Source organism: Paralichthys olivaceus, chromosome 1 (assembly GCF_024713975.1).
Source record: "Paralichthys olivaceus isolate ysfri-2021 chromosome 1, ASM2471397v2, whole genome shotgun sequence".
Taxonomy (NCBI): Eukaryota; Metazoa; Chordata; class Actinopteri; order Pleuronectiformes; family Paralichthyidae; genus Paralichthys; species Paralichthys olivaceus.
This window is the reverse complement of record NC_091093.1, coordinates 4,262,716-4,288,828: the sequence shown is the minus strand read 5'-3', so window position 1 is coordinate 4,288,828 and position 26,113 is coordinate 4,262,716. Positions and strand designations below refer to the sequence as shown.

Sequence of the window (26,113 nt, the reverse complement as noted above, 5' to 3'; positions counted from 1 at the left end):
GAGAGACAGATGGAGAGAGAAACTTCCAGCATTAAAATTCAGAAGATAATTACATCCGCTACACCCCCACCCTGTTGAGAAAGTGTTATGTTTAATAGTCTCTATAAAGAAAATAGGTTTTTATCTCACTCTCATTTTCATTAATTCCTAATTGGGGTGGGGGGTTGTCTGTTATTATTTCTTAGATTAAAATAAACATAGCCTATCCCATGTTCAAACCCATCACACTACACGGGCATGATAAGGACTTTATGCCTCTGTGAATAAATAAACAATTTCGTCTCCACTGGTGGAATTAAGTTGCTTACAGCCTTAAGCTAAGCCACTCTGATTTATATTTATATTTATTTATATTTTTTTTCCCTCAGAAGACTTAAAAGCACATCCTTGCTTTTGCAAATGAAGTTCACCATTTTTTTGACCTGTTTTATATGTATAGCTTTAATTAGTGTCTTGTTTAGCTTAAACCGACTGATTATCGCATAGTCGTGACCTAATTACCACGCACATACTTAACGCCAGAACAGTGCCCTGAGGAGCAAGCGAAAGTTACCTTTAAAAACTTGTGTAATCATTAGCAACGAGCCTCCCTTAATCCCACTAAACATACACTTATCTAGCCCCGGCCGGCCTGTATTTGCTGGGAAGGGAGAGGGGAGGGGTATGGTTGTCTCCAACGTGTTTATTAAAGACATTTATTAATCGCTGTGGTTAAAACGAGTTCGTCCCTACGCTCCCAGTCTTTACTCATGTTCCACAGGGATCTAGACTGCTAACCTGCAAACGTGGATGCAATGGTAAAGCAGATCTCTTCCTGGATTGTCCTGGAGTCTTGTGTCTGACTTAATGTGAATTGTAGCAACCACACAGTTGTGTCAGGGGACAATTGTTACTATGTCCAACATAAGAAGTTGCAAGTGAGACAACATATAAATGAGCATATCTGAAAATGATTCAGATTCTTTGGTAGGTGTTGGGTTATTTTGCATTCCCTTTTACATGGATGTGCCTGACACACTGATTGTTCATGTAACTAAAATTAAAGACATTCTTAGTGGTAACAATTAAGAACTGTAGAACAGTAATACATTAAAACTTTAACCATGGAATGAGTTATAATTACCAAGTGTATGTCAAAGTAAAACAAGTTGGTACTATTTATTGCTCTAACCTGAAGATGGTGAAGAGGGATGTGGGCTGTCATCCTGGACGCTTCCTGTCTGGGAGTGTCCTCCTCCAGCTCCGCTCTCTTCTGTCACATTGGATGAACCAGGAGTGGTGGAGCGGCTGATGGACTGGGACTCTGGGTCACTGGCTGAACCCCGGCGTTCGTCCAGACCTTGTTGCTGGAGCACTTCTTCAATGCCTCTCCTGTCTTTGCCATGGATGCGGGAGTGAACAACCATCTGATGGTAGGTTCTGAAGATCCGGCCACAGTCAGGGCACTCTGAGGGCTTCTCCTTTAGGCCAGAGAGGCTGTAGTCAATGTTTGGGCTTCCCAAGCCAGCCAGGGTTCCAGGAGCCTCAGCACTATGGTGTGACATTAAGTCACGGTGACTGTCAAAGCCTCTTACATCCTCCTTCATGGACATCAGGGCTCCGCTAGAGGCCTTTGATCCCTGCAAGGCCTCTGAGAGCTGCTTCTGCTTGGAGCTATCATTGGAAGGAATCAAGGAGTAGTCTTGTTTATCTTTTGAGAAGGAAGCCAAGGCCCCAGCACTGCCCATCTCTTCTTCGTGCCCTGGGGGTATATGGTGCTGCTGCTGCTCCTTAGGCATGAATGCCCTGTCCATAGCCATGCCACGAGCCATTATCTGCCAGGCTTGATAGCTACTGAGGGAATCCATCTCTGCCACTTTTGCAGCTGCCTGGAGGCGCTCCATGCAGCTTGACTTAAGTGGTGGAACAAGGTTTAAACAGCCCAGGAGTGACCGTTTCTCATTTTCACCCAGTACATGGCCCATACCCCCTGCCATTGGCCCCAACAGCTTCCCTAACATCTCTTTCTCCTTCATCGCAATACCAGCTTTAGCCAACATCTGGTGCTGCTCACTCAGACCTTGTTTGTCTGGTGAAAGGAAGCCCCCCTGAAGACAGGAGATGTAGCGGGAATAAAGGTTGGCATGAGCTTCCTGAGCCAGATTGCTCATGCTATTGACGACAGTCATGTCCTGCTCACTGGGCTGGGGCGGTTTGCTCTTGATGGCCAACTTGTTGAGATGCACCTTCATATGGTTCTTGAGGAACCAGGGTTCCTTGAAGCGACGGCCACAGATTTGGCAGCAGTGTTCAAAGGAGTCCTTGTGCTTGCGCATGTGACCCTTGAGGAACCAAGCCTGGCTGAACACTTGCCCACATACCTCACAACGGAATTCGTTGGCCATCTGGGTGCCACCAGCGCCACCAGTACCCTGGCCCTGTGTGGTCTCGGCTGTGATATGGGCCTTCTCAACATGACTTATCAGATCCTCTTCATGGGAGGCGGCAAATTCACACAGAGTACATTTGTAGGGCTTGTGGAGTATGCGAATGTGACGGTCCAGTTCCTCACGCTTCTTAAACTTCCCTTTGCAGAAGGTACAACGGAAGCCTGTAGTTGGGTTCAGGGACTGTTCATCCTGGGTGCCAGCTGGCTTGGGTGAAGAGGAAGGCTGAGAAATTGTTTCTGGAGTGGCAAGGCCAGAAGGGGGAAGGAGACCACAGGCTGAGCCTAATTGCTGCTGATGGGAGTTTGAGCTGCTATTGAGGCCGAGCTGGGGTGTTTGAGCTGTCTGGATGATACTGACACTGCCTCTCATCTGCTTGTCCCTCAAAATGGCCCTCTCCTCCAGCTCATGAAGCAGCCTATTTTCCTCTCTGACACGGCCGCGGCCTTTACCAAGATTCCCCAGCTTATGGGTGCGGAGGTGGATCTTCAAGTTGCCCTTTTGAGCTGCTCGGTGGTCACAGTAGGGGCACTTGAAGGGTTTTTCTCCTGTGTGTGTGCGCATGTGCAAAGACAAGATGCTGTTAAAACGGAAGCGCTTGCCACACAATGGACAGGGATACTTCCTATTCTTGCGGGCATCATCTTCAATATCATTCATCTGGGACATGATGCCCAAGTTCTGGCCATTGAGAAACTGCTGCAGGTCAACACGCCCATTCAGCCCACTCAGTGCCCCTGCGTCAATGTCTCGGTTGAGCTGATTGGCTAGGAGGGCCATCTGGCTGCTGATGGGTTGACTAGCCAGGGCTGCGTGGTGGGTCTTCTCGTCCAAAGGTGTTGCTGCTTTCTCTTCAGGTATCTGTTGTGGGCGGTGTAGGTCAGGGAAGGCGTGTCCTAGCTGGGCAGTAAGCTGGTGAAGCTTTTGACTTATGGGGTAGCGGCCATTCAAGACTGCACTACTCAGATGGGCATCAGCATCGGGCACTGCTGATGACACACCAAGACACAAACTCGAATCCTCCATCCTGCAACCCAGGAGAGAAAGAACAAATCGTATTAGAAATGAAAATGTTGCAAAGTTACAAAAACAAAGAATACAAAAAATACTATTCAGTGGTGTGCTCATGTTTTCTGTCTAGATTACAAATAGATTGTTGTTCAATCACATGGTCAGACTGACGGTCTTTCTGTCTGACACCTGTGCTGCATCTCCCAGTACTGAAACATACATTTTATTGTCTTTTATCCACAGATCACGTGATGAATTATCAGTACCAAGGGCTTGGGAAAAGCTTTGACTCCTTCGAACTTTTTCAGAATGTAACTCCATTTTGGATGGAATAATTACCCTGTAAACACAGTGAGCAGTATATAATTAAGCTACTTGTGCCCATCCTATCAGAATTCTTCCAATTACATGCCTTAATGAAATGGAGCGACGGCAATGTCAGGAAGCCACCGCAATACTACAATTACGATATAAACAATAGCACTTAAAACCAAGGGGTTACTCCAGTAAACACAACGCTCTTATCTCGTTGCAATGACACTTGTCTTGACGCAATATTCCATTAAAGAACCACATTATATCTAAATCCCTGCTTTTTTCTATCCCTGAATTATCTTTCTGTATGTCCTCCCCTCTCTACCTAAGTCTTTTACCGTTTTCATGATGAAAAAAACTGCGGTAACCATCTAAAAACAAAGACAAAACTTTAATATATAAGCACACCCTCCAGTCTGAGAGGAGTAACTATGTTACTTTGTTGTTTGTGTTATACCTACTGCATGGCACATAACAAACATAAATATATCATGAGTTTCTGACCACGCTGTATTATCAATTATCACTTTAAGTGTTTTCATTTCATATGTTAAACATCAGTGAATAAACAATAAAAAAAACAATAACATTAATTTTAATGCAGATCCATCTGCTCCCCAGATGGTGAGGTATAAACATCTATCTGCACACTTCCTCTGGCTGCTGGCAGGGGTCAGAACCTCAGAAACAATAACCATGGTTCTGCTTTGGTCAACAAAATATTGTATAATGTCTCATTACACTGATTAGTATGCTGCCTGGTAACAGTGGAAGCCACTGTGGTGTTGCACATTATTATAATCATCAAAAGAAATCCTCTAATCAAGAGGCCATGTAAAGCACTGGCATAAGGTAAGTGTGCTTTTAAGAGACGGTGGCATCATTTTAGACAGCTTATGGACCCAATCTGGCAGCAATGAGGCTCACCCACATAAAACATAGTCACACATGTTCAGTTTACACTTTACAGTCATGGAGGGCAACTAAGGTTCTGCTAGACTCTGTCTCTCTTATTCTTGCTCTCCACCTACAGTATGTTTCTAAAGCACAGAGGACTCTACACTGTTCTTGGCTCATTTGTTTTCTCAATCGTTTGAATTTTTTCTCTCTTTTGTCCACTCTCTCTCCTTACAGTAGGACGTTAGCAGACATAGGGGGTGCCTGTTCTTTTTGCCACTGGGCCCTCCAACACACTGTTGATGGTGGATTCTTATCTTGAGGACATGAATTAAGAGACTGTGGCCAGCTTCCACTTGGTGTTTAAAGGAATGTGACACTCGTGGGCTGCCTTTTCAATTCTCCCCACAAGTATCATAAAGCGATTCTACTGAATTCATCAAGAATATAATGGCTATGCTATGTTCTGCAGGCTTCCGTCTAACAGCTTGATATGCTCCTGTTGACGCCTACTTAAATATATGACCGATCATATGACTGTTTTCTACTAAGAAATAAAACCAATAATAAATAAATCATTAATATGTTATACTGTAATGTGTACATTTATTAGGAGAATAATATTAGGAGAGAACTGCTAGTAAGGATAAAACTTTGTTAGATGGCTTTGAATGACTTAGGTTTTAAATTGTATTTATGTGACACCCCAGCTTCCATCACACACAGGCGTGCTTATATCAGAAAAGACCTTATTTGAATGGGCCTTTTTTACAGAGGCGGCTGCCTTTTGGAATAGAAATCTGTGATTTAAACTAGGCTGATGAGCTGTTGCTCATTTGGGGAGATAGCAGCTTGCCCTTTTCTTCAATTTGATTTCTGCCTTTATCTTTAACATATAACAAAGGCAGATAGACAATGGAATAATGTGAAATGAACTGACGAATCCAGTTTGTGTTTTTTTATAAACGTATCCTGGCTGACGAGCGTATGCAAATGAGGCACATTAATATGCTTGCTTTGCTCCCGAGTCATTTTATATTTTTTCCCCTGATTAAAAAGGACATTTCTTATGTGACATCCCCCCTCTGCTCATATCAGCACACACATGCGAGGGAATTTGAGGGTGGTGTAAAAGTAGCAACGCACACAGACACACACAGGCAAAAACACACACTCAGACACAGCCTTTTGACAACAACAATTCAATATGCGAATGCCCTCTAACACACACAGCAAGTATGTTGCAAACCAGCCTGCACTATCAAATGACAGCTCACAGAAATGGCATCAACAACTCTCTATTTCATCATCCTGACGGTTGCTGTTACAATGTTGCAAAATATCTTCAAATGTACAGTTAGAACATTATGCTTTTAGAAGATCAAGGCACAGGTTTGTCATTCTTACCGGTTGTATTAAGGAAAGACCCTGGGCCACTTTGCCTCTGTGTACACTCCATTAAGAACATCACATCCACTCTGCTTCATACACCTACTGTATCTCAAGTTTTTGCCGTTACTCTAACCAGTGTAACCTTATTATTTCCTGGCATGCTCAGCAGTACTACATCATTAAAACTATTGGCTCCTCTGGTTCCTCTAAAACCACAAAGACTTCCTTTAGCATTTTCACACGATGGCTCAGTTGTTGTCTTTATAGTATGTGGTTTAATATTCAGCGAAGCACCACAAGCACCCATAAACACACGCACACACTCGCAGGAAAGAGTGAAACCGATGTCACTTTGCTTCTCTTAATGCATTTTTCTTCTCGGCTCTTTTTCTCTTCAAGCCTCAGCTTAATTATAAGTGGTATCTGTAATACAATGGAAGTGTATTTCAGCATTTGAATGTGCTCAGTTCATTTCTGTCTTTATCAATAGTAGCAAGCATCATAAATGCATATGGGATTTTTTTGGTGCTCTTCTCTAATTGCAACCACATAATGACTGAAGTATAAGAAAGGCTGTTTCAATATTAGAAATAGACACCTATTATGAATTCATATTGAAATTATTCTCAATGTGCGTGTTTAACTTGAATTTTACAGGTCTGAGTTTTGTCGTAAAACTTTCCTCTGGCATTTAAGACAAGATGTGGGGAAGCTGAAGGATCGAAAAGCCATTAGTTGGACTTTACTTTGTTATTTTGGCATGTATCGACACAAAAGCCATCGATTAATCACAATGCAATACCTCATTAAGTCCTAATGAACAAACTCATTGCGTTAAACAAATCAATCATTATTAACAATGTGTTGAATTCCATCATATTTGCACCAAATCATTAATGAGACGACTGTGTCGCAGCTACAGCAAACTGATGTCGAGGGGACAATGGGGATATTTACCATATGTTACATGTACTCAGAGTTGTGGGGTTCCATTCAAGAGCTGTAAATATGCTTTTAAAGTACAAACAGAGCTTCCTCAGCATTTCAAAGATAAATTATATTTTTGGGAACACTTGGTTTAGTTAGAATTAGAGATTAGCAGGTAAAACAGACCAGACACGCGTTTCCTCCTGGCTTGTGTTTTTGATCTGTTGCAGGTGGTCTTTGCAAGGCATTTAATTAATCCAATAAAAAAACCTGCCTTGTTTTCCTTCCTCTCGCTCACTCTCTCTCTTTGACTCTGCTGCATTATTACTTTCTGTAATGAGGCGAAAACACTCTGAACTGTGCATGGAAGAGAGTCACACAACCCAGACCAGATTCAATCCTGACTCTACCCCATGCCTCGAGCTTCTTGATCAAAACTCATAACTCTGCGCTCTCAAACTGATGTGAAGTTTCAAAAATTGATTGTTCTATTTTCAAGGTGAGGATAGAAAGTTTCAGACATGACCAAGATCAGAAATCTTCTCTCTTTGAATTGAAATACGGGGATGTTGTTTCTTATTCTTCCAAATGATTGCAAACACATACAGATTTACTTGAAATGAAAATTGATACATTGCATACATGTACAATAAGAATAAAGTAAATATGTGTGCCTAGTCCCCAGTTTCTCAAAGGACTACTATGTGTTTCCTGTGGCCTCACGTAAACCGATTTTTTTTAACCGTCAAACACTGGAAATACAAAAAATAGACATAACATTCTAAATGAAGACAGGACATCCAACAAGTTAAAACGTGTGAATGATGTAAAATTACCATAAACCCCCAGTGTTTTTTTTACACACAGAAAATAACAGCAAGGGAGCCGGGATTTGATGAGAGCACGGACTCAATAGATCTGTGACAAATGAGTGAATGAACAGGAGCCTCTGCCTCTCCCTCTGTCTCTTGAACAATATGGCATTGAGGGCTGTTTAAGAGGTCCTGTCAACAGGTAGTTCAACTTTCAGCTCATCCCTGCTGATCAGTGGGAGCCTTCCTGACAGCGAGAAAAGAAAGACACCGGGAGAGAGCAAGAGAGAGAGAAAGAAAAATGTTTTCGGTCTTTTTATCCGTCCGTCGGCTCTGACAGCCTTGCAGGGGATGCCATGGGAGGAAGATCAATGCAGGACAAGCGGATTCCCACAGTTCATTGTTCTGGGCCAGCCAAATCATCTTCCCAAGACGGCCGGGAGCTCAAAGCTTCCCTTTATGATAACCATCCCTGGTATTATTCCCACTATGATGATGATGATGACCTGCAGATGTCTCTGTCTCTATGTGTGTGTGTGTGTGTGCCTGTGTGTGTGCTTGTGTGTGTGCATGTACATCTGTGAACACCTCTCCCCTCCTGTGTGTGCTACAATAGTGGTCACAGTGGTGAGGACAGACCCCTGCAGCAGCGAATAAAGCGCAGCGATGAGCACAGGATTAATAGTGCCAAACATTTGTAAAGCAGTGTCTCTTTAGTGGGTTGCAGTGACAGGAGTGAAAGCCAAAAACTAAATCAAAATCATGGGAGCTTGTCCTTTAGGGAAACATTTGATTATCAGCCTTTAAAAGCAGATATGAAAGAAATGTTTTCCTCACTCGGCAGATTCAAGAGTGTTGCAGTGTTAACCCACAAACCCTACAATAAAAGATGTTTAGCTGGTTTATATGCTCTTCGAAAAACAGTGAATGACTTGTAAAATAAAGTATTTGATTTAAAAATCAGTTTCAAATATCTGTCCACTGATTTCCACTTTTGTAAGATTAATGGAAATGATATTAAAAAAGTGACTTTTGACAAATGTTAAAATCTGAATCACTAAACCATTGTGAATTAAAAGGATAGTTTATTAAAATGAACCATACAAAAACACGTGTGGCCTTTTTACATGGACAATAAACAGAAAATTAATTAGCTGCCATAGGATGAATAAGGTTGTTTCCTCCTGACGGCTAAAAATGTAATATTACTGCCCCAAATCTAAACACTTTTTTTTCCTAATCTTTATAAGTGTTATTTGTTATTTCTTAATCCTTAAATACAGTCTCTGAACAAGTCAATTTGTGGTGTTATTTCCACTGGGCATTGCTCTTAATTGGTAAAAACTAAATTCAAGTTCAACTTTCTCCTCAGCTCGTGTTCAAAATGTGACGCTGATGTTTTGTAATGGACCAATGTCGTTTGGTCTGCTCTGTCAGGTACTGATACGATTTCTCTGATCAATTTAGACAGAAAGCCAGGACACAATGCTATCTCTCTCTCTGTCTCTCTTGCTGTGTGTGTGTGTGAGAGAGAGACAACAAACATGGTAGTGTAGAGGGCTCACGCATGGTTAGACTGCAGGAAGAAAGAGGCCACAGAGACAATGACTACAGTGTATCTGTCATGGCTTACATCACTGGTCACCCTCAGCACTGCATGTCAATGCTGCACACACACACACACAGAGACACACACACACACACACACAAATCTGTAGGTCACATTATGGAGCGGTGCTGCCTACATGTCTCTTGTCGAGTGACTGCAGTGACGACATGTCAGATTCAAGACCGAGAGAAAAGCAAAGTCGAGATCAGCCTCACTCCGTTTCTCCGGCAGTGAAAGCAAAAGTAGTTGAATGTCAATATGGCCTAAATAAGAGAATATCAGAAATAATTGCTGTTTTCTTCCACTCATGCTGGGAGCATTCTGGTAGAGTTTTGCATAATGACTACAGTCGAGGGGGGGGTGATGGTGGTGGAGGTAACAGTGGTGGGTGTGTGGCAGCGGTGGAGGTGGTGGTAAAGGGAGGGGTTGTTGTGACAGGTGCTGAAATCAAACTAGGGAGGCGAGAGAGACAAAGGTTCAATTTACTAAGAGGGGACTTTAATTGTTACACAGCTAATTAAGAGAAGAAGGTTCTTTTGTGCACTCTCGACTATTTACTGAGAAGTGTGTGTGCATACATCGGGAGGCAAATTGTGACTTCAAGCCAAGTGAGCCTATAGTAGAGTCACAGTGTATGTGTGTGTTTCTTGTGTGTGTGTATTTAGAGAAAAGATGGGGTGTTACCTCAATATACAAAATATCTTTTCACAGCTTCTCTGCTGTGGGGAGTTTGGGACTTTCTCTTTCTTTTTTCAACTAAAACAAAAGTCTATGGCTAATTAGCAGCACTCATTACGGGAAGTGAGTCAGGTAATTATTTTACATCATGCTGCCGATAATTGAATGATTCTTCAATGTCTGAATGTCTGTTTGAAAGTATCTCTTTCTCTTCAGCCCCCCCCCTCACCCCTTTTACCCACTCTTTGTCTTTGTCTTTGAGGAAGATAAGAGCGCTGCTGAATACAGGTACTGCTGCCATATGCTCTTGAGTGAAAAAGCTCCTCTGTCGAAGCAAATGGGATTTTTAAATATTGAAACTGCCGCATGTCTTTTTAATATGACCGTGTTAAATCTCTCTTTATTCCATCACTTTGATAAACTCCCCCCTTTCTATCTCTCCCCTCTCCCACTTTCTGCGTCTCCTCTTTTAATCTGAGGAGTTTGAAGGGAACTTTAGCTCTCTGAGAAGTAGTCAAACTTATTATGTAACCACGCCATGTCTTTTTTTTTTTTTTTTTTTTTTAAGCAGCACGCTTCCTGTTTAAGAAAGCTAACTAATCTTGTAAAAGCCATCAGGAAGCTGAGACTTGAGTGGAAATGCTTGCGATTCTCTGCATATGTTACAATATCTCATAGAGGCCTTACAACCGCTATTGTTCTCACGCACTTTAGCCGCGACTGCGGAAGACTAAAGAAAAGAAAAAAAAATCTCCACTCGCTCTTCTTTCTCTCCTTTCGTTTCAAAGTCAAATATAAACCGCAAGCTAATGTGGCACTTGATATAAAAGGAAAGAGAGTGAGAGGGCATTATCTACTTTAAGGCCAGGGTGTATTTATTACAGACTAATTGTAGCAGAGGAAGTGCTTTACAGGGGTGTGCTCTCGGGAGACAGGGCGGAGGGCCTCGAGGACATAAGAGAGCATGTTTATCTATCAGACTTTATCAGAAAAACACAGTGGTGACTGCTCTTAAGATCAGACATGGGGCTTTGGGGAGTGTGCATTGGGGGGGGTGCAGATGAAAAGGTTTACAGGACAAAATAAAGAAACGAAAGATGGTTAAAGCGGAAAAAATAGTAAAAGAGGACGAGACATGCCAGTGAGGCAGCATTTGCATCAGTGCCAACGACTCAGTGAAAGGCAGCCGTGATTAAAGCAGGAGGGAGAAGTTGGGTGAAACCTCAGAGGAGCCCCCCCCCCCCCCCTGCAGGCCTCTCTGTGAACCGGACTACAAAACAGACTGCTACACACACACACACACAAACACACACACACACACACACTGTAAGCGAAGAATTTATGCAGATACACCTGGGCACTTGCATTATCTGACTGTGTACTGTTTCTGCACACAATTCATACATATTCTCCACGGTAATCTTTTAAGAACAGAAACCAGCCCATTGGTGTGTGTTTGTTTGTGTGAATGATTTCTCCTCACAACACTTAAAAAGAGAGTGCCAGCTCTCTCTTCTGCAAAGGGACAGATTAGGATTAACTGATGATAGTTGAGATTAGAATGAAACATACATGAACATAAAGTTTTAGGCTAAATAAATCCGGTAGATAGTCAGTAAATATGATCACAACTATAGTAGCACCAGTGTGTGATTTGTCCGGGTCAGTCTGTGAAGGTATGCACTGGCTATGTCCCACAATTCCTTGCTTCTGTCTGCACCACATCTTAAATCTGTCCCAGCCAACACTGCATTTTCCTCATCTTTGCCCTGCCTGACCTACAGCATCGTCACTGACTTATCTTCCACAACAAAGGTTACAGTACACACACTCATTAAAAAGAAACAGAGCACACACTCACACACACACACACACACACAAACACACACACACACACACACACACAACTTTGTAAGTGGGTTCTCTGGTGCAGGGCTAAGTTCATTAAGGCGGTGGATGTTTATAATGAAAAATGACCTCTTTGAAATACACTGTATGAATGTGTCCCTTGAGATGCCCCCCCACTACCACCACCACACACACATACACACACACACACACTTCTTTACTTACTTTCACCAAAGAGACTGTTCTGTAACTGTCCCTTCACACTGACCTAACTCACACACGTGGACTCTGGATTATGTGGATTATGTGATGATGTAATGATACGCTATGCCGTGAAGCGAATATTTCTAAATACTGCACAGTGAAAGTATTCTATATGTTTTTCCAATTAATCAAGAGCTAACCTAAAAAGATTAAATTACTAAAATCCCAAACAGTTCAGCTGAGGCCTGTAGGGAGGCAGGCACAACTGCAGTTGTCAGCGTCTGCGGTTTAACCCACCAATCTTTGGAGTTTAGTAGAAATATCTCTACATGTACAGGAGCATCATTTCTGACACCAGCGGTCGGCCCAAGACAAGCTAGCTTGGGAGCCAGTTGCGAGCAGCCTGTGCCACTTGATGGAGCGCTCAAGAGGCTGCACCAGCCTTGCTCAAATCTCCCTCGAATTCTCCTTACACACACACACACACACACACACACACACACTCACACACACCAAACACATACAGCATGTAGTCCATAAGTTCCAGAGTAGCCTCAGGGTGTTGGATGTGGGCAGTGGTGGGAGGTGGAAGTGGGGTGTGGGTTATAATCTGCATGCCCTCTGCCATCTCCCATCACCGCAAAACCCCTCTTCCTTTCTGCCTCACCTCGCTGGCAACCGCCCCCCCCACCACCACCACCACCAGCACCACCTCTCCCCTAACCCCCACCACACTTCTCCCATCCCTCTCCATATTTTCTCCCCCTGCATCTGATTAAGTTAACAATGTGGTGTTATTTGCATGCTGATTTCGCGGACCCCCAACCGCTCCCTCTCTCTCTCTCTCTCTGTCTCTCTCCCTCTCTCTCTCTCCTCAATTCTCTGACAAACAAGAGAGGCAGGATCAGAGTAATGTGATAGCACAGCAGCCAGCCAACGCAATCTGCCTCAAAGACCAGGTGTTCGCAATCCACCTCCCTCTTAATTCCTGCCCCCATCATTTCTCTTGTTTTTTATTCCTGTTATTCTTCTCTTTTCTTCCCTCCCCTAGTTCTTCTTCTTCGTCTCCTCTCATCTATCCCTGGTGTGTTTATAAGGTTGTATTATAATCAAATCTGGAGCGAGGGAGGCCTGTCTTTTTTTATTAATTATAGGCCGCAGCTGATGTGAATGTATTCCGAAAGCATCTTCCAAATAGGTCGGCGGTACAGTTTGCTATTCTTATCACATTTAAATGTCAACACGGTGCAAAGCCCTACAAATTAGTTCAGGCAGGCTTCAACCCCCATTTAACATTTAAAGCGCCATTCTGTAGGGCTCAAAGAGCGATTTAAATCAGTTTACACACACACACACACACACACATATACAGAGATAGCATTTCGTCTTTCAAACTTCTCATTTCAACACAGACATTTAACTGCCAACCTTTGCCTAAGAGAATTCAGTGCACCATCAAGAAGAATACGAGAAAGAAAAAAAAGAAACAGGGTGAAAGAACAAACAGAGATTTAAAGCAACAGAAACAATGCATTAGCTTTTATGAATAATAAATTTCCCTGTCAATCCATGCAGAAAAGATCCAGGTTTCCAGCATATCTGCATACATTCATTGTCCGAATGAATAAATCAGAATGGGGGGTGGGATATGTTCTTGAGCTACCCTATCACTGGTAAATAACAACAATGATTTGAAACACATCTGTTCATATGCAGTGCCAACTAAGCCCTACAGAGCAGCAAAAGACAATAGAGGCCTAGCACTGTTGTTCTACATACTGGTGGCTGGGCATACCAAACAGAGTTTACCCATCTTTACACACACACACAGATCTACCGATGCAAACAAACACAATCAACAAAAAGGAATCACGTACAGTCCACCATAAAAACAGTCGACATTAGTATCCTCGACAAACACGCCACTGCATTATTCCTCTATCAATAGAAAATCTTAGATGGCTCGCTGTGAATTAGAAGCTTTCTCATCCGAGTCGACAGCAGGACATAGTTGCAGGAATATAACATTAGTGAAGCTGAAAAACATATAGGTTTGGAAAAAAAATCCTCAAAGTCACTACACCATTTGCATTTATAAACGATAAGAGAGAAATCGTACAACTGTCTAATCACAAAAGTTTGCAGGACTTTTCAAAACTTTTGTTTGGCCTGCTCACTATGATGACAAAATATTTGGTTGCAAGACAAAATCTCATTTTCAGGCCCCTGTAGTGTCACTCACAAAGAATTAAATAAATGAAAACCCTATTGTGAGGCAGGATGTTCACAGTTAAACTTGTAAAAGTTTCTATTTTATATTTCTAAATATCTTTATATGACAACAAAGTATTTTCAATGCGGAAAATAAATGATGGTTAGATTTAAGGATCTGTTGTTATTCAAATATGTTTTTTTGAAAACCTATAAATTTGCAACATTTGTTAAATGTAATGTCACCTGGGCTCCCTTCTATTAACAAAACGAGAAACATGTGGTAAATAAATCTGCAAATACAATGTTTTGATATTAAGTATTTAGGAAAACTGTAAAATGTTCACTGACAAACATTTTAGTTTATTTTTCAACGATTTGCATCAACTTAAGGATCATTATCTTTTTTTTTTGTGTTATACTTGGGGACATGGTTATGATAATTTAGCTCCCCCAATCATTGCTATGGTTATGTTCATTTAGTTCCCTTGATCATTACTATAGACCGAACATTTCTAGAATGTATAAATCAATAATTGCACCTGACTGCACCCACAATTTTCAGTAAACAACATGGCCAACTGAGAAGGCAAGGAGGAAGTTGAAGACGGATTTTTAATGATATCGTTAACTATGTTGTGTTTAAATTCTGTACTTTAAAATAAAAAATACACATTATATTATCTGTTTATTTCCAAATACCTTGACACGTTTTATTTCCTGACCATTGTAATCACTCGGGGATCTGGATGCAAATAGTGAAATAGATAGGAAAATACTGTTTTGATTGAATCTCACTGGTTATTTGATTTACTAACAATACAATCAACTTATATTGCACCCTATTGTGCACACACAATATTTCTACTGATTTCGGGAGATACTTCAGAAATTAAGGATATTCTGAGTCGCGATGACGTTGAGGAACCACTAGACTGTTTGCATATTCATTTGCTCTCTCACTTTCACAAACACAGTAAACCACTCTGGCCTTGTTTTCATACAAAAATATGCAGTGCATTCCAAACCACTTCTTAATATGAGTTAAATATTAATGTTAAATAAATAAATAAAATGTAAAAAAGTTTTTTTTTCTATTGTCAGTTTCACTGTGGGTAGGTTTCTGAGGTTCAACATTTTCCTTCATTGTTCTAAATGGGATTCAAAAAGACAAAATCACAAGAAACGACATTTTATACGACAAATTTTATATAAACCACAAGAGGTTTTTATTACGTATGGCTAACCACAAATGGGACTCACGATAAGTACCCTGATCTCCGAAATCCAAGTCCTGCACTTTGTACACCTATCTAAATATAACATAACACACATAAATGGAGATCTTCACACACACACAGATTATGTCTCCACCATAACATAATTGGGATAACAAGTAGAGAGGGTAGGCATTATGTAGAATTGTCAACATGGATTAAAGTCATAGTGATGTGAGTTACGACAATGTTTTTAGCTCGTCTCAATGTAAAGATTCACTGGTGTCAGGTGTAGACACTCTCCTTGATCTTTTACTCCCTACACCTTCATATATCTCCTGGTACACTGACAGACATTTCCCCACTGCAATTCTAAATGAACCAATCCAAATGGTAAATCTCCAAAGTAACACATAAACAAACAAACACTGTGTCATCACCCTCTTAAAACAAAAGCAGTTGGATGTGATGCTAAAACAAAAACACCAAAATCTAAATCACTGACTCTCGTTAACACTTTCTGACCTAACTCATACACTGTAGAATTCAAGAGAAGCATGTGATGCGTGCACTTGAATAAACACACAAGTGAGCGCCCCCAGGTCAGAGCAGCTTTAGCAGGGGGAAGGGGTGACGTTCAGCCTTAAGGAGAAGTTGGCCCTGTCAAGTTGTTTCATGCCATCGAAACACAGGATCAACTGCAAGCCTAGCAGACACACTTACACACACACTTAGACACAGAGCCCTGCAGCCAGCTTTGCGTCATTACACTGCAAGTTGTTCCAAAGATGGTATGAACATCTAGGAGGGACCAGCTCCAGCAATTAAAGCAGCAGATCACAGAATTAGATAAAACACAAAGTTACAACAGTCCCTCGAGAACATTCTTAAAAATCCAAAGGTTCTATAGAATCCTCCAGAACAGTGATACGCTCCCGTTACTGTTTAGTCCATCAATTAGGCCATTGTTACTTTATGTGAGTATACATATATACGTGAAACATCATTGTTTTCTTAAAAGTCTTCATAAGTACAAGACAGGACATGTTTACAGCATTGACATTTAACTTCAACCACAATCTTTCCCTAACCTTCACCGAAGTGTTATTATAAGGCCAATTACAAATTCTCCGAGAAACAGCTCTTGCCATCCGTAAACCTACATGAAAAGTGAGCTTCAGACACAAACAAGAGGAGCTGCCGGTGAACTTAATCCAGCTCGATATTACATGTCCCACTCCAACACAATTGAAAAAACGAATTTGAAAGATATAAATGTAGGAGACAGGGTTGGCATTAGATGTCAATCACGGGTTGTGGCATGAGATCATCAATCAATCAACAACAAGGATGTAATTCATTGTGATTAGAATCACGGCCATGTTTGTAGCCTCTTTCTCTGTTTAAGGATTCATTGGCAACAGTCTCCAGCCTCCTTACACCTTCATACCTCTGCTGGTACACTGAGGAAAATGTGCCCAGTGTAAATCTAGATGACCCAAATTCCTTGTAAGTAAACATAGACCAACTCTTTGTCATCACACTCCTGCAATGACATTTGATGCAACAATAATATCCAAACTACAATCTACACTCCTGATTCCAGTGAACACTTGACCTGAGTACAGAGTTGAGTTCAAGAAAGGCATGTGATGTGTGCGCTTGAACACACACAAGTAAGGGAGTATGGGGGTGGGGAGGATGGGGAAGGGATGAAGTTCTGCCTGAAGGAGAAGTTGGCCCTGTCAAGCTGTTTCATGCCATCGAGATGCAGGATCAACTAAGCCTATAGCAGACACACTTACACACACAGAGCCCTGAAGCTGGCTTTGCGTCGTTACACTGCTGACCCCAGTTGTTCCAATGACTGTATGAACGTCTAGGGGGGACCAGCTCAAGCAAGCAAAGCAGACGATCGCAGATTTAGATAAAACACAATATCATAAACTGTACCTAAAGGACATTCTGGGATTCAAAAGTTCTATATAATGATCTACAACACTGATAGACTTCTCCTCCATTTGAGAGCATTTAAGTTATTTATTAATTAGGCTATTGTTACACTATATATGCATTAATATATATTAGGCAGCCTAATATGAGAACAAGAGCCAGTGTAGGGGTCACAGAAAGACTTCAGTATCAGCTTACAATTGCCCTATTACATCAGCATAAGTAACTGAATCCTAAGAGATAACTAGCTTATACGAGACCCAATCCCTCTGACTGGCTTTCCTCTACCTCTAGGCTTGGCTTTGACTCTTTCTCATCGAGCTCATAGCAGAATGCTCTATGGGTGTGCCTAATGTGGACTCACTGAAATGTCAAAGCATTATATATCCTTTTATGCACAGAGTGGCCCCTAAGGGTTTAATTGACTATGCTGTAAAGTGAGTTTGAGAACCGCGAGAGCGCAAGATGAAGATGAATATGTTTCATTAGAGGGCAAACAGAGCCTGATGGCTGGAATTGGCATTGAGAGAGGAGGAAGAGTCTACTATGGATGAAAAATACATTCATCCATTCACATTCCAAAATGAAAAGTACAAGCGGCACTGTCAAAACTGTCAACCCTCCTTGACGAATCACTTTCAGTGAACTTACCTGGATAGTGATTCATATTTAAAATGTGTTCTTTCTTTCTCTTTTTTTCTTCTCTCCTGGTTAGCCTCTGTCTTTATGCGAACCAAACACGGAAGGAACAAGCTTCCAACGACTGGCTGGCAACTTCAAATACCCATCAAACAAACAACAGAGCAGCAGACAGAGAGAAGAGAAGGGGCCCCGCTACTATCCTGCGGCCTTCGTTCACCAATTATACTGAGTACCTGCTGACAGGTGGGTTGTCATAGTGTCTGCTTAGCCACCCAACTCCCCTCATCTTCCCCCCTTCAACATCCCATCACGTTCCATGCCGCTCTGTTACAGTTTACCACGTGCTGGGGAGAGGAAGCTCCTCGCACCTCCAGGCAAACGGGGGAGACAAAAGAGAAGGAGGATGAAGAGGATGAGGGGGAAGATGCTGGAAAAGTTGTCTTCAAGACTGAGGCTTTGATTCGGAAAACGTTTAGGAGCAAGAAGACAGATGATACAAAGGTCTTCGGTGAAAGGAGTTCGTTAAAGGAGTTATCTACTGCTCTTTTGCTCGACAGTTCTTAAGAGCCAGTGGAAATACAAAGCGTAGATATTCAGAGTAGAATGCCACAGTAAGGCCACAGTTGATTTAACTGGTCCTTATACTTTTTGGTTGATGGTGTTACTATGTAAGTCCACAATATGCCTCATCACTGGTGCATTGTCAAAGCCCAAATGCTCTCCCTTGGATCTCACTTTTGTGGTGTTTAAGCTGTTACTGGTACATTTTATGTACCATTCTTTGCTTACTTTTTCACTTACTGTCTCTCCATTCCCTTCTCTTTCCTGAAACACTTCGTGGAGGTTCTGAAGACGGGTCTACCCCCACCACTGCTGCCCCCCTATCCATTGTCTCCTCTGTCTCACCGTCTCAGAAACTCAACCAGCCAATGAACACGACTGAGACAAAACACAACCATAATGGCTCATTAAAGGGAATGGAGACGACTTAGGCAAACAAAGCAGCCTTCACTGGGCTGTCACGAAACTCCTGTGATGGTGCGTCCAAACTCACTCTGGTGACAAGGAGGCAAAACTGTCTTCCTCCCACAAAAAACCCACCACAGTTCGGAGTGTTTTGATTGCACTCAACGTAACTCTATTTGTTCTGTGACAAATCTAAAGTGTGCACAGCGGAGTGAGGACCACTGAGCTCCAGAGTGAGGACAAAATAGAGTCTTCTTCTCTACCTTCTTAGAGAGGAGGTGAAATTCAAGAGGTATGACTCAAAGCATATGAATCATATTTCACAACTTCATACTCATGAAACCATTCACTGACCCTTTTCCTCCTTTCTTTGCCCCCCAACCAGTCTCATGATAAAAACTACTGTCCTATGAGAAGCCTTTGTATCGCAGGTCACTGTGAGAATAACATCTATTAGTGAAAGCATAATAGCTGGCTAGTGTGTTCAGAAGCTACGTATTTACTGAATAAATAAAATCATATACCAGTTTTATAACATGGGATCAATGAAAGGCAATCAACGAGGACTCAGTAGCACGGTGCACTCGGTAAACTCTCTCCTGTTGTCTAAAACTTTACTGAAGCTCTTCCTTTTCTTTAGGAAAAATACTGCTCACTTTTTTGTGAGGCTAGACAGTGCAGCTAATCCCATAGTCTGCCACTGACCCAGCACCTACTGCAGTGAAAGCACAGCCATATCTACTTAGCAATCCCCCAGTAATTAAGGAAGGCCCGCACCATGTCTAAACCTCTTCCTGACACAGTGTTGTGTCTGCACAGCATGGAGGCAAGAAGCCATAAGAGGCTTAAAGCTCATGTACCTGTCGCTCTATAAGTGTGTCTGCATGTGTCTGTGTTTCCAGAACAGACAGATTAAAAAAACTGATTGGAAAAGTAGAATTAGCCACCTTTACTACTTTCTTAATTACTGAAGTCCACCTCTGTGTGAGCAGACTATAAATACCCTCCAAAAATGGCCCTGGAATCCAACTTGTAAATGGATGAACACACACACACACACACACACACACACATAAATACATGCACATACACGTGCACACACACACACACACACAGACACCATTTTCGCAGGAATGACCAAAAACTGAACCCGGCACTTCTCAGAAACTGGGCCAAACCATATGTCCTTCTGCATATTTTGGGATCAGACTAATTCATTTTGATGATAGCATAAAAAATGATGTCTTCAGAAATAAAGGGAGAGAAAAAGAGGAAATGTGGAGACAGTAGAGAACAGAAGAGACAGAGTGAAGTGCCATGGGGAATAGATGTGATGAATCCAGGTCTTAGGAGGAGTTCCAGGACAGTAAAATAGGGTTGAACTTTAACAGGATCAGCATCCAGGGCAACATAACACTAAGACTAGAATCTTTTTTTTGACAGTGATAAAATGATCTGTAATTAGGACAAACAGCACTAAAAGCAAGTTCAGAGGTACTTTTTTTTTCCTTTTTCTTTTCAGTTCGGATGCGTAACTGCTTTATGAGGATTCCCAGGATGGCAGGAGTTGAAAGAGACAATTAAAAAAGAGAAAGAATAGGAAATGGAAAGACACAGAGAGTATGTTCTTTGAGAGACAGAACTGAGGCAAGGCATTATAAGGCAACACATGAAAAAAAAGAAATTCACAACAAGTGTTCGCCAACACACATATTGGTTCAAAGAGCGCAGCAAAACATGTATAAATCACGGCAGATGTGGGAAGTTTTAACAAAGACATGACTTGAAGGTACAATATGTTAGAGTGTTGAGCAATTTACATGTATTAATTGCTTTTTAACTGACAAAGCTCAAACAGATTGTAAAATGAAGTTTTAAAAAAAAACTGTCAGACCATCTCTGTTGCTATTTCTATGTGAAGAGCTTAGGAAAAGTGTTCAGGACAAATTCCAATGTTGAGTCAACAGTGTGCAACATGGGTTAATTATAGCTTTAGAAATGGAGACCCATAACATCAACAAACAACCAACTCCACATAAGCACAAACAACAAAAACTATTGTGGAGTGAAGCCTGTCCTTTGCCTATGCTGACACTGCTGAGGCTCTCAATAAAAATAAAAAGTAATTGTTTAGGCTGGCTAGCTTGTTCACGTCAATGTTTCAATTTATTTATACAGCAGATTTATAAAGCAACAAGAATTAACTGATTCACAGTAACAAGCCTGATAATGCTGATAATGTTAATCTTGCATAGTCAGATCTAACTTCATGAGTTTAAGTTCAGTATCAGCGTCAATATAGTTTAATTTCAAATATAGTTTATAATGAAGCTATAATAACACTTTAACTCCAAATGCCTCATCTATCAACACGATATTGATTCGTCACATTCAGTCTTGTATGTTACATCACTCTGTTGGCTGATGTACTCGTGCTTTGGATTGGGAGCATGTGCGAGTGCATTTAAGAGGCGAGTTTATGTTGTGAGATTTTGTGAGAAGCTTGTTTTTCTTTTAACGTCTTCTAAATGACAAAAAAACTGAAGTTGAAAATAAAGTATTTCACACAACATCTACTGCACTTGTGTCCGTCCTGGGAGAGGGATCCCTCACATGTGGCTCTCTCTGAGGATTCTATGTTTTTTTCGTTTATAGGGTTTTTGGGGTAATTTTCTAAATACTCTAGCTGAAGGTTAAGCACAGGGCTTGAAGAACCTTGATAAGCCCTATGAGACAAATTATGATTTGTGAATATGGGCTATTGATGGATATTTAAGAGCATTTACCAAAGTACAGCACTTTTAAAGGACAATAGGGGTTTTCCACTGCCTACCCAGAAAATGTTCTATCCATGTTCTAACAACTTAAAACAGTAATGACAACCATTTCCCAATCCATGCAAGTGGAGAGACTTGAAACTTGCTCATTATAGCTAATGCATAATAATGAAACACAAATTTAAACTCACTGAATTTTTTATTTTAATGGTTACAGCACAGAAACACGCTATTCCTCATATTCAGGTGTGCACATTCACTGGACGATAAGAGCTGGAGTGAAAGGTCAAGAACAGGGGACACTGCTGTGATATTACAAGTTCAAACAGACTCTGGAGCCAACAGATGGCAGCAAGCTGTGTGTGAGACATGCTGCATTTTAGAGCTGCTTTTGTAAAAGTTAGAGCATGACAGTAACGCAGTGGAACTACACTACATGTCTGACAACAAGCCGTCCTGAGGTCAACGCAGTACACAGTGGTGGAACCTCCTTCTCAGATACAAGGTTTGCAACGGATCATTTTAAAGTGGATGTTAATTTGGAAAAGTAGGAGCTGAAATATGGCGGTTTGCTTTAGAAATGACAGCACTAACAGGATGTGTAAGTCAGTAGTCATTTGGAAAACATTTGAATTCTGAGCACTTTTACTTTTGACTAAACACTTACTGTACTGTTTCCAAAACACTACTGAAAAATAATTTGGATTCGAACTAGAGATTCACACGAGAGATTCATATTGTGTTTAATTCAGTTGTCTCCAATCTGAAGTCAGAACCATTATGTCAGAAAACATAACACAATTGTCTTTCAGTTGACAAGAACTAAAAATACAGACAATAGCTTTGAGATGAACAGAGGCAAAAAAGGAGGAGAGAAAATGTTTTGTCCTTCAGCTGTGTTTTCACTCCACTTTCCCACCCCATGCCAGTGACTGCAGAATAAACGGATATGTGAATTAAACCCCATTGTTTTAAAAAAGATTTGCTGCTAAATTTAGGCGCAGCTCTTGTACTCCCTCAATGTGAAAGAATGTGCCAGTTATGTTTGTGTGTTTTATATTTTCTTCCTTTCCTTTATCCTTCACCGTGATCTCGGGGTACATACATCTTGTGTTGTTTGAACAAGTGTGAGTGGTGTGTCTTTGCACAGCAAAAGAGAGAGAGGAAGAAGTGCTCACACATATAGTTCAGCCAGGCGATTTTTGCAATTAGAAAAGACACAAAAATAATTATTCTGCAGTGCAGTCAGTCGACATATCCAGAGTCGATGATGCACGGATCACGTGTTTAATAAAAAAGGTTAATCAGTTGTTAATCAGAGGATTAATAACTTGTTATTTTCTTTACAAACCATTAATATTATGCCATAAATATTTAATGTTGATAGGTCTTTTTTTTGTAGGAGTGACAGCGTGGGGGTGGGTGATGTGTGCTTGATGATGCAGGGCAGAGTGAGCTATATCCAGGCATTAATGTGCATTAATCATGCTTTGGTGAAGACAAATAAATTCATTCATGTTTATTAATACAACCTTGGAGAAAACAATACTCTTTACATTATTCACTGAGTTATTAATAAAGGATTTATGACCAGGAGGACCACAGGACAGAGGCTGAGAAACATGGAGAAACAAAAGCAGACGAAAAGAGGGGAAGAGACAAAAAAAGAGAGCAGAAGAGGGACGTCAGATTCTAAAAGCCAGGAGCAAAAGTTCATTAATGTTTAGGATGGAAGGGGCATGTTTAGGGAGGGGATGAAATGTGTGTGTGTGCGTGTGTGTGTGTGTGCGTGTGTGTGTGTGTGTGTGTGTGTGTGTGTGAGCGGTCCACCGCTGGAAAGCTGGGGGTTAAACAGAGATTTTCTGCCCTCACTCTTTTTCTCCTTAACAAATTACCCTGCCCATTTGCTAATCAAAGCAAAACAAATATTGCTTTTCATTCGCTCCATTTGTTTGAATGAACATACAGACATTCCCAAAATACTCATTCCCAGCTCAAATGTAATTAAATTGTGCCTTTAGTGAAAACATGCAGTGGTACTCCAATTAGTTGTGTTTTTGTCATCGGGTAAAGACGAGAATGGCAGTGGGTACGCCCCAGGCACCTCAGTGTCCCAAAATGGAAGTATGCCTTGATGGGTGGGTTAGGGGGAGTGTGTTTGTTAGACAGTGTTTGGGTGCACAAGGCTGATTGCAATGACAGAAAAAAAGTGATTGCAGAGTTGGTGGATGATATAGTGATCTGATGATATTTTATTTGTTGTGCTGTGAATATGACTTGACTGTCGTGACACTGTTGGAGATATGAGAAATGGCAGCACAACTTGTTTGTTGCTGAAATATGATCAATCTTGGTTTGTTTTAAAGGAGAAAGGCCAACGCCATAAACCTCTACTGTCTCTGCCTCCTAAAAATGTGTCTGTACAACAAAGCAACAACAGCAAACATGTTGTGTGTGAATGTAACTGTGACTGAACATTTTATTTTACTACCAAAGTGAGAATATTGGACAAATCACAACAACACTGATACACATTATGTCAGTAAACTGTTCGATAACTTATTTGGTTTCTGCCATTATTTTTTGAGCATAAAAACTTTTTAATGCTCATGGTCTTGTGTTTACAATGTGTTCATTCACAGTCAATTAAAACCACATTTTTTCCATAACCTTAAACTAAAAGCTTTTGTTGCCTGAACCGAACCACAGACGAATGTCTGGACACAGTCCCTGGTTTGTGGCGTGAGAGTCGTGCTCTTTGTGCACCCACAGAGTCCCTTGTGTGAGCTCCTGATTGGCTACTCAGCAAATCACTCATGGATCTTATTGTTTTATTGGTTTTATGCTTTGTCCTCTGTGCCCTATTTTACACCCATTTACTTGTTATAGATGGAAGCAGGATCAGGGGCAAGCTGTTGATGAAGTAGTGTGTATTGCACAGCTTGGATGGCACCCATTAGGTACAAGATTAAAAAAATGGATTCATTTTTGCGAATGTTTTTATACAGTTGAACTTCATTTCAAGTAATATAACAATGCTTTTTAAAGCCCAAACTTTTGCTAATTTCAAATATTTAATAATAATGTATTAAGCATCTGAATTAAAATCTGTAAATGTTAGAAAACCTGCTCACAACCAGCTGCCACTGGGTTAGGAGCAGTTATGGTTCAGAAACAAAAATACTTAAGGAAGAAAATCGTAGCTACAGCTCAAACAACTACAAGTCTGGAAGAGGAAGAGGCCCCTCCAGGCCTAAAGGCCTATTCAGCACCTTGGGACAAGTCTTTGTGCAAGGTCTGATTTGATTCCATCCCAAAGTCAAACTGTGTCCTATCTTTTTCAATCTATGCCAAATAAAAGCAAAATGACCTTTAAGGACAACACATTATGGAGGAATATGAATGACGGTGCATATTTAATGATATTAACTTAGTTCTGGGGTTACATGTTTTATTACATTGTGTCAATGTTGTGTTAATGCCCAATGGTAGTGAAGATGGGTTTCGTGCTGCCATGCATTTGTAAATCCATCTTATAATCATTGCTTTTTCTCCTTCTCCGTCTTAGTTGGCTTCACGCCTCTTTTTTCCTTTGTCTTAAGCTCCAAATTGTATTTTTATTGAAAGTCTATAGGGATCTCTCGGCAAAATGTCATCCATCAAGCTGTCGATGAATCTATTCTTTCATTTAATGATCAGTCTACCTGATATGCATTTTACATGGCTCCATATACCTATAATGGGAATCAATGGAAAGCAAATAAAGCTGGAAGCCAGTAAGCTGCATGTCTGACGGATGGATGTGGACGCCAGTTATTTGTCAATACACACAGCTCTGTTCCTAACCGTGTGGCTTTGTCCTATATATGCCTGGATGAATGTGGCTGTAAAGGTGGCTCACTGTGGGTTAGAGAGTGGCTTACGTATTAGTCTGTACAATCCCACCACTTGTCTTTAAAAAAATAAATAGAGAGGAAGAGACTGAGCAAAAGAGACAGAAAGACAGGAGAAGTTGGAAATGATGACGGCAGAAAGAGATAAAGAAAGAAGGACGCTTAATGAAAAAGGGAGAAGGACGGAGAGCATGAGGCTTAAAAAAACGGATGAAAGGACAGAGAAAGGAGAGGGATAGGAGGAATGGCCTCTCTACGTGGTTTCAGTTAAATACAGATTTCATCATACATACTGGGGAGGAAGGGGGAGGGGGGTGGGCGATGGTGGCTGTGGC

The 26,113-nt window shown here is 41.2% G+C and overlaps 1 protein-coding gene across 7 annotated transcripts in view; it reads right to left on the bottom strand.

Moving 5' to 3' along the window:
- The window catches only part of znf536 (zinc finger protein 536), a 214,707-nt gene that overhangs the window by 105,159 nt on the left and 83,435 nt on the right, over positions 1 to 26,113 (bottom strand). For 5 of the 7 annotated variants that reach the window (XM_069530698.1, XM_069530742.1, XM_069530660.1 and 2 more), the window contains one exon: positions 1,172 to 3,453. In XM_069530698.1, the coding sequence (XP_069386799.1) occupies positions 1,172 to 3,452 (2,281 nt within the window). In that variant the 5' untranslated portion in view covers position 3,453. Of the gene's footprint in view, positions 1 to 1,171; positions 3,454 to 6,056; positions 6,208 to 26,113 lie in introns of those variants that run through there. The other 2 variants (XM_069530822.1, XM_069530910.1) reach the window with 2 other exon arrangements.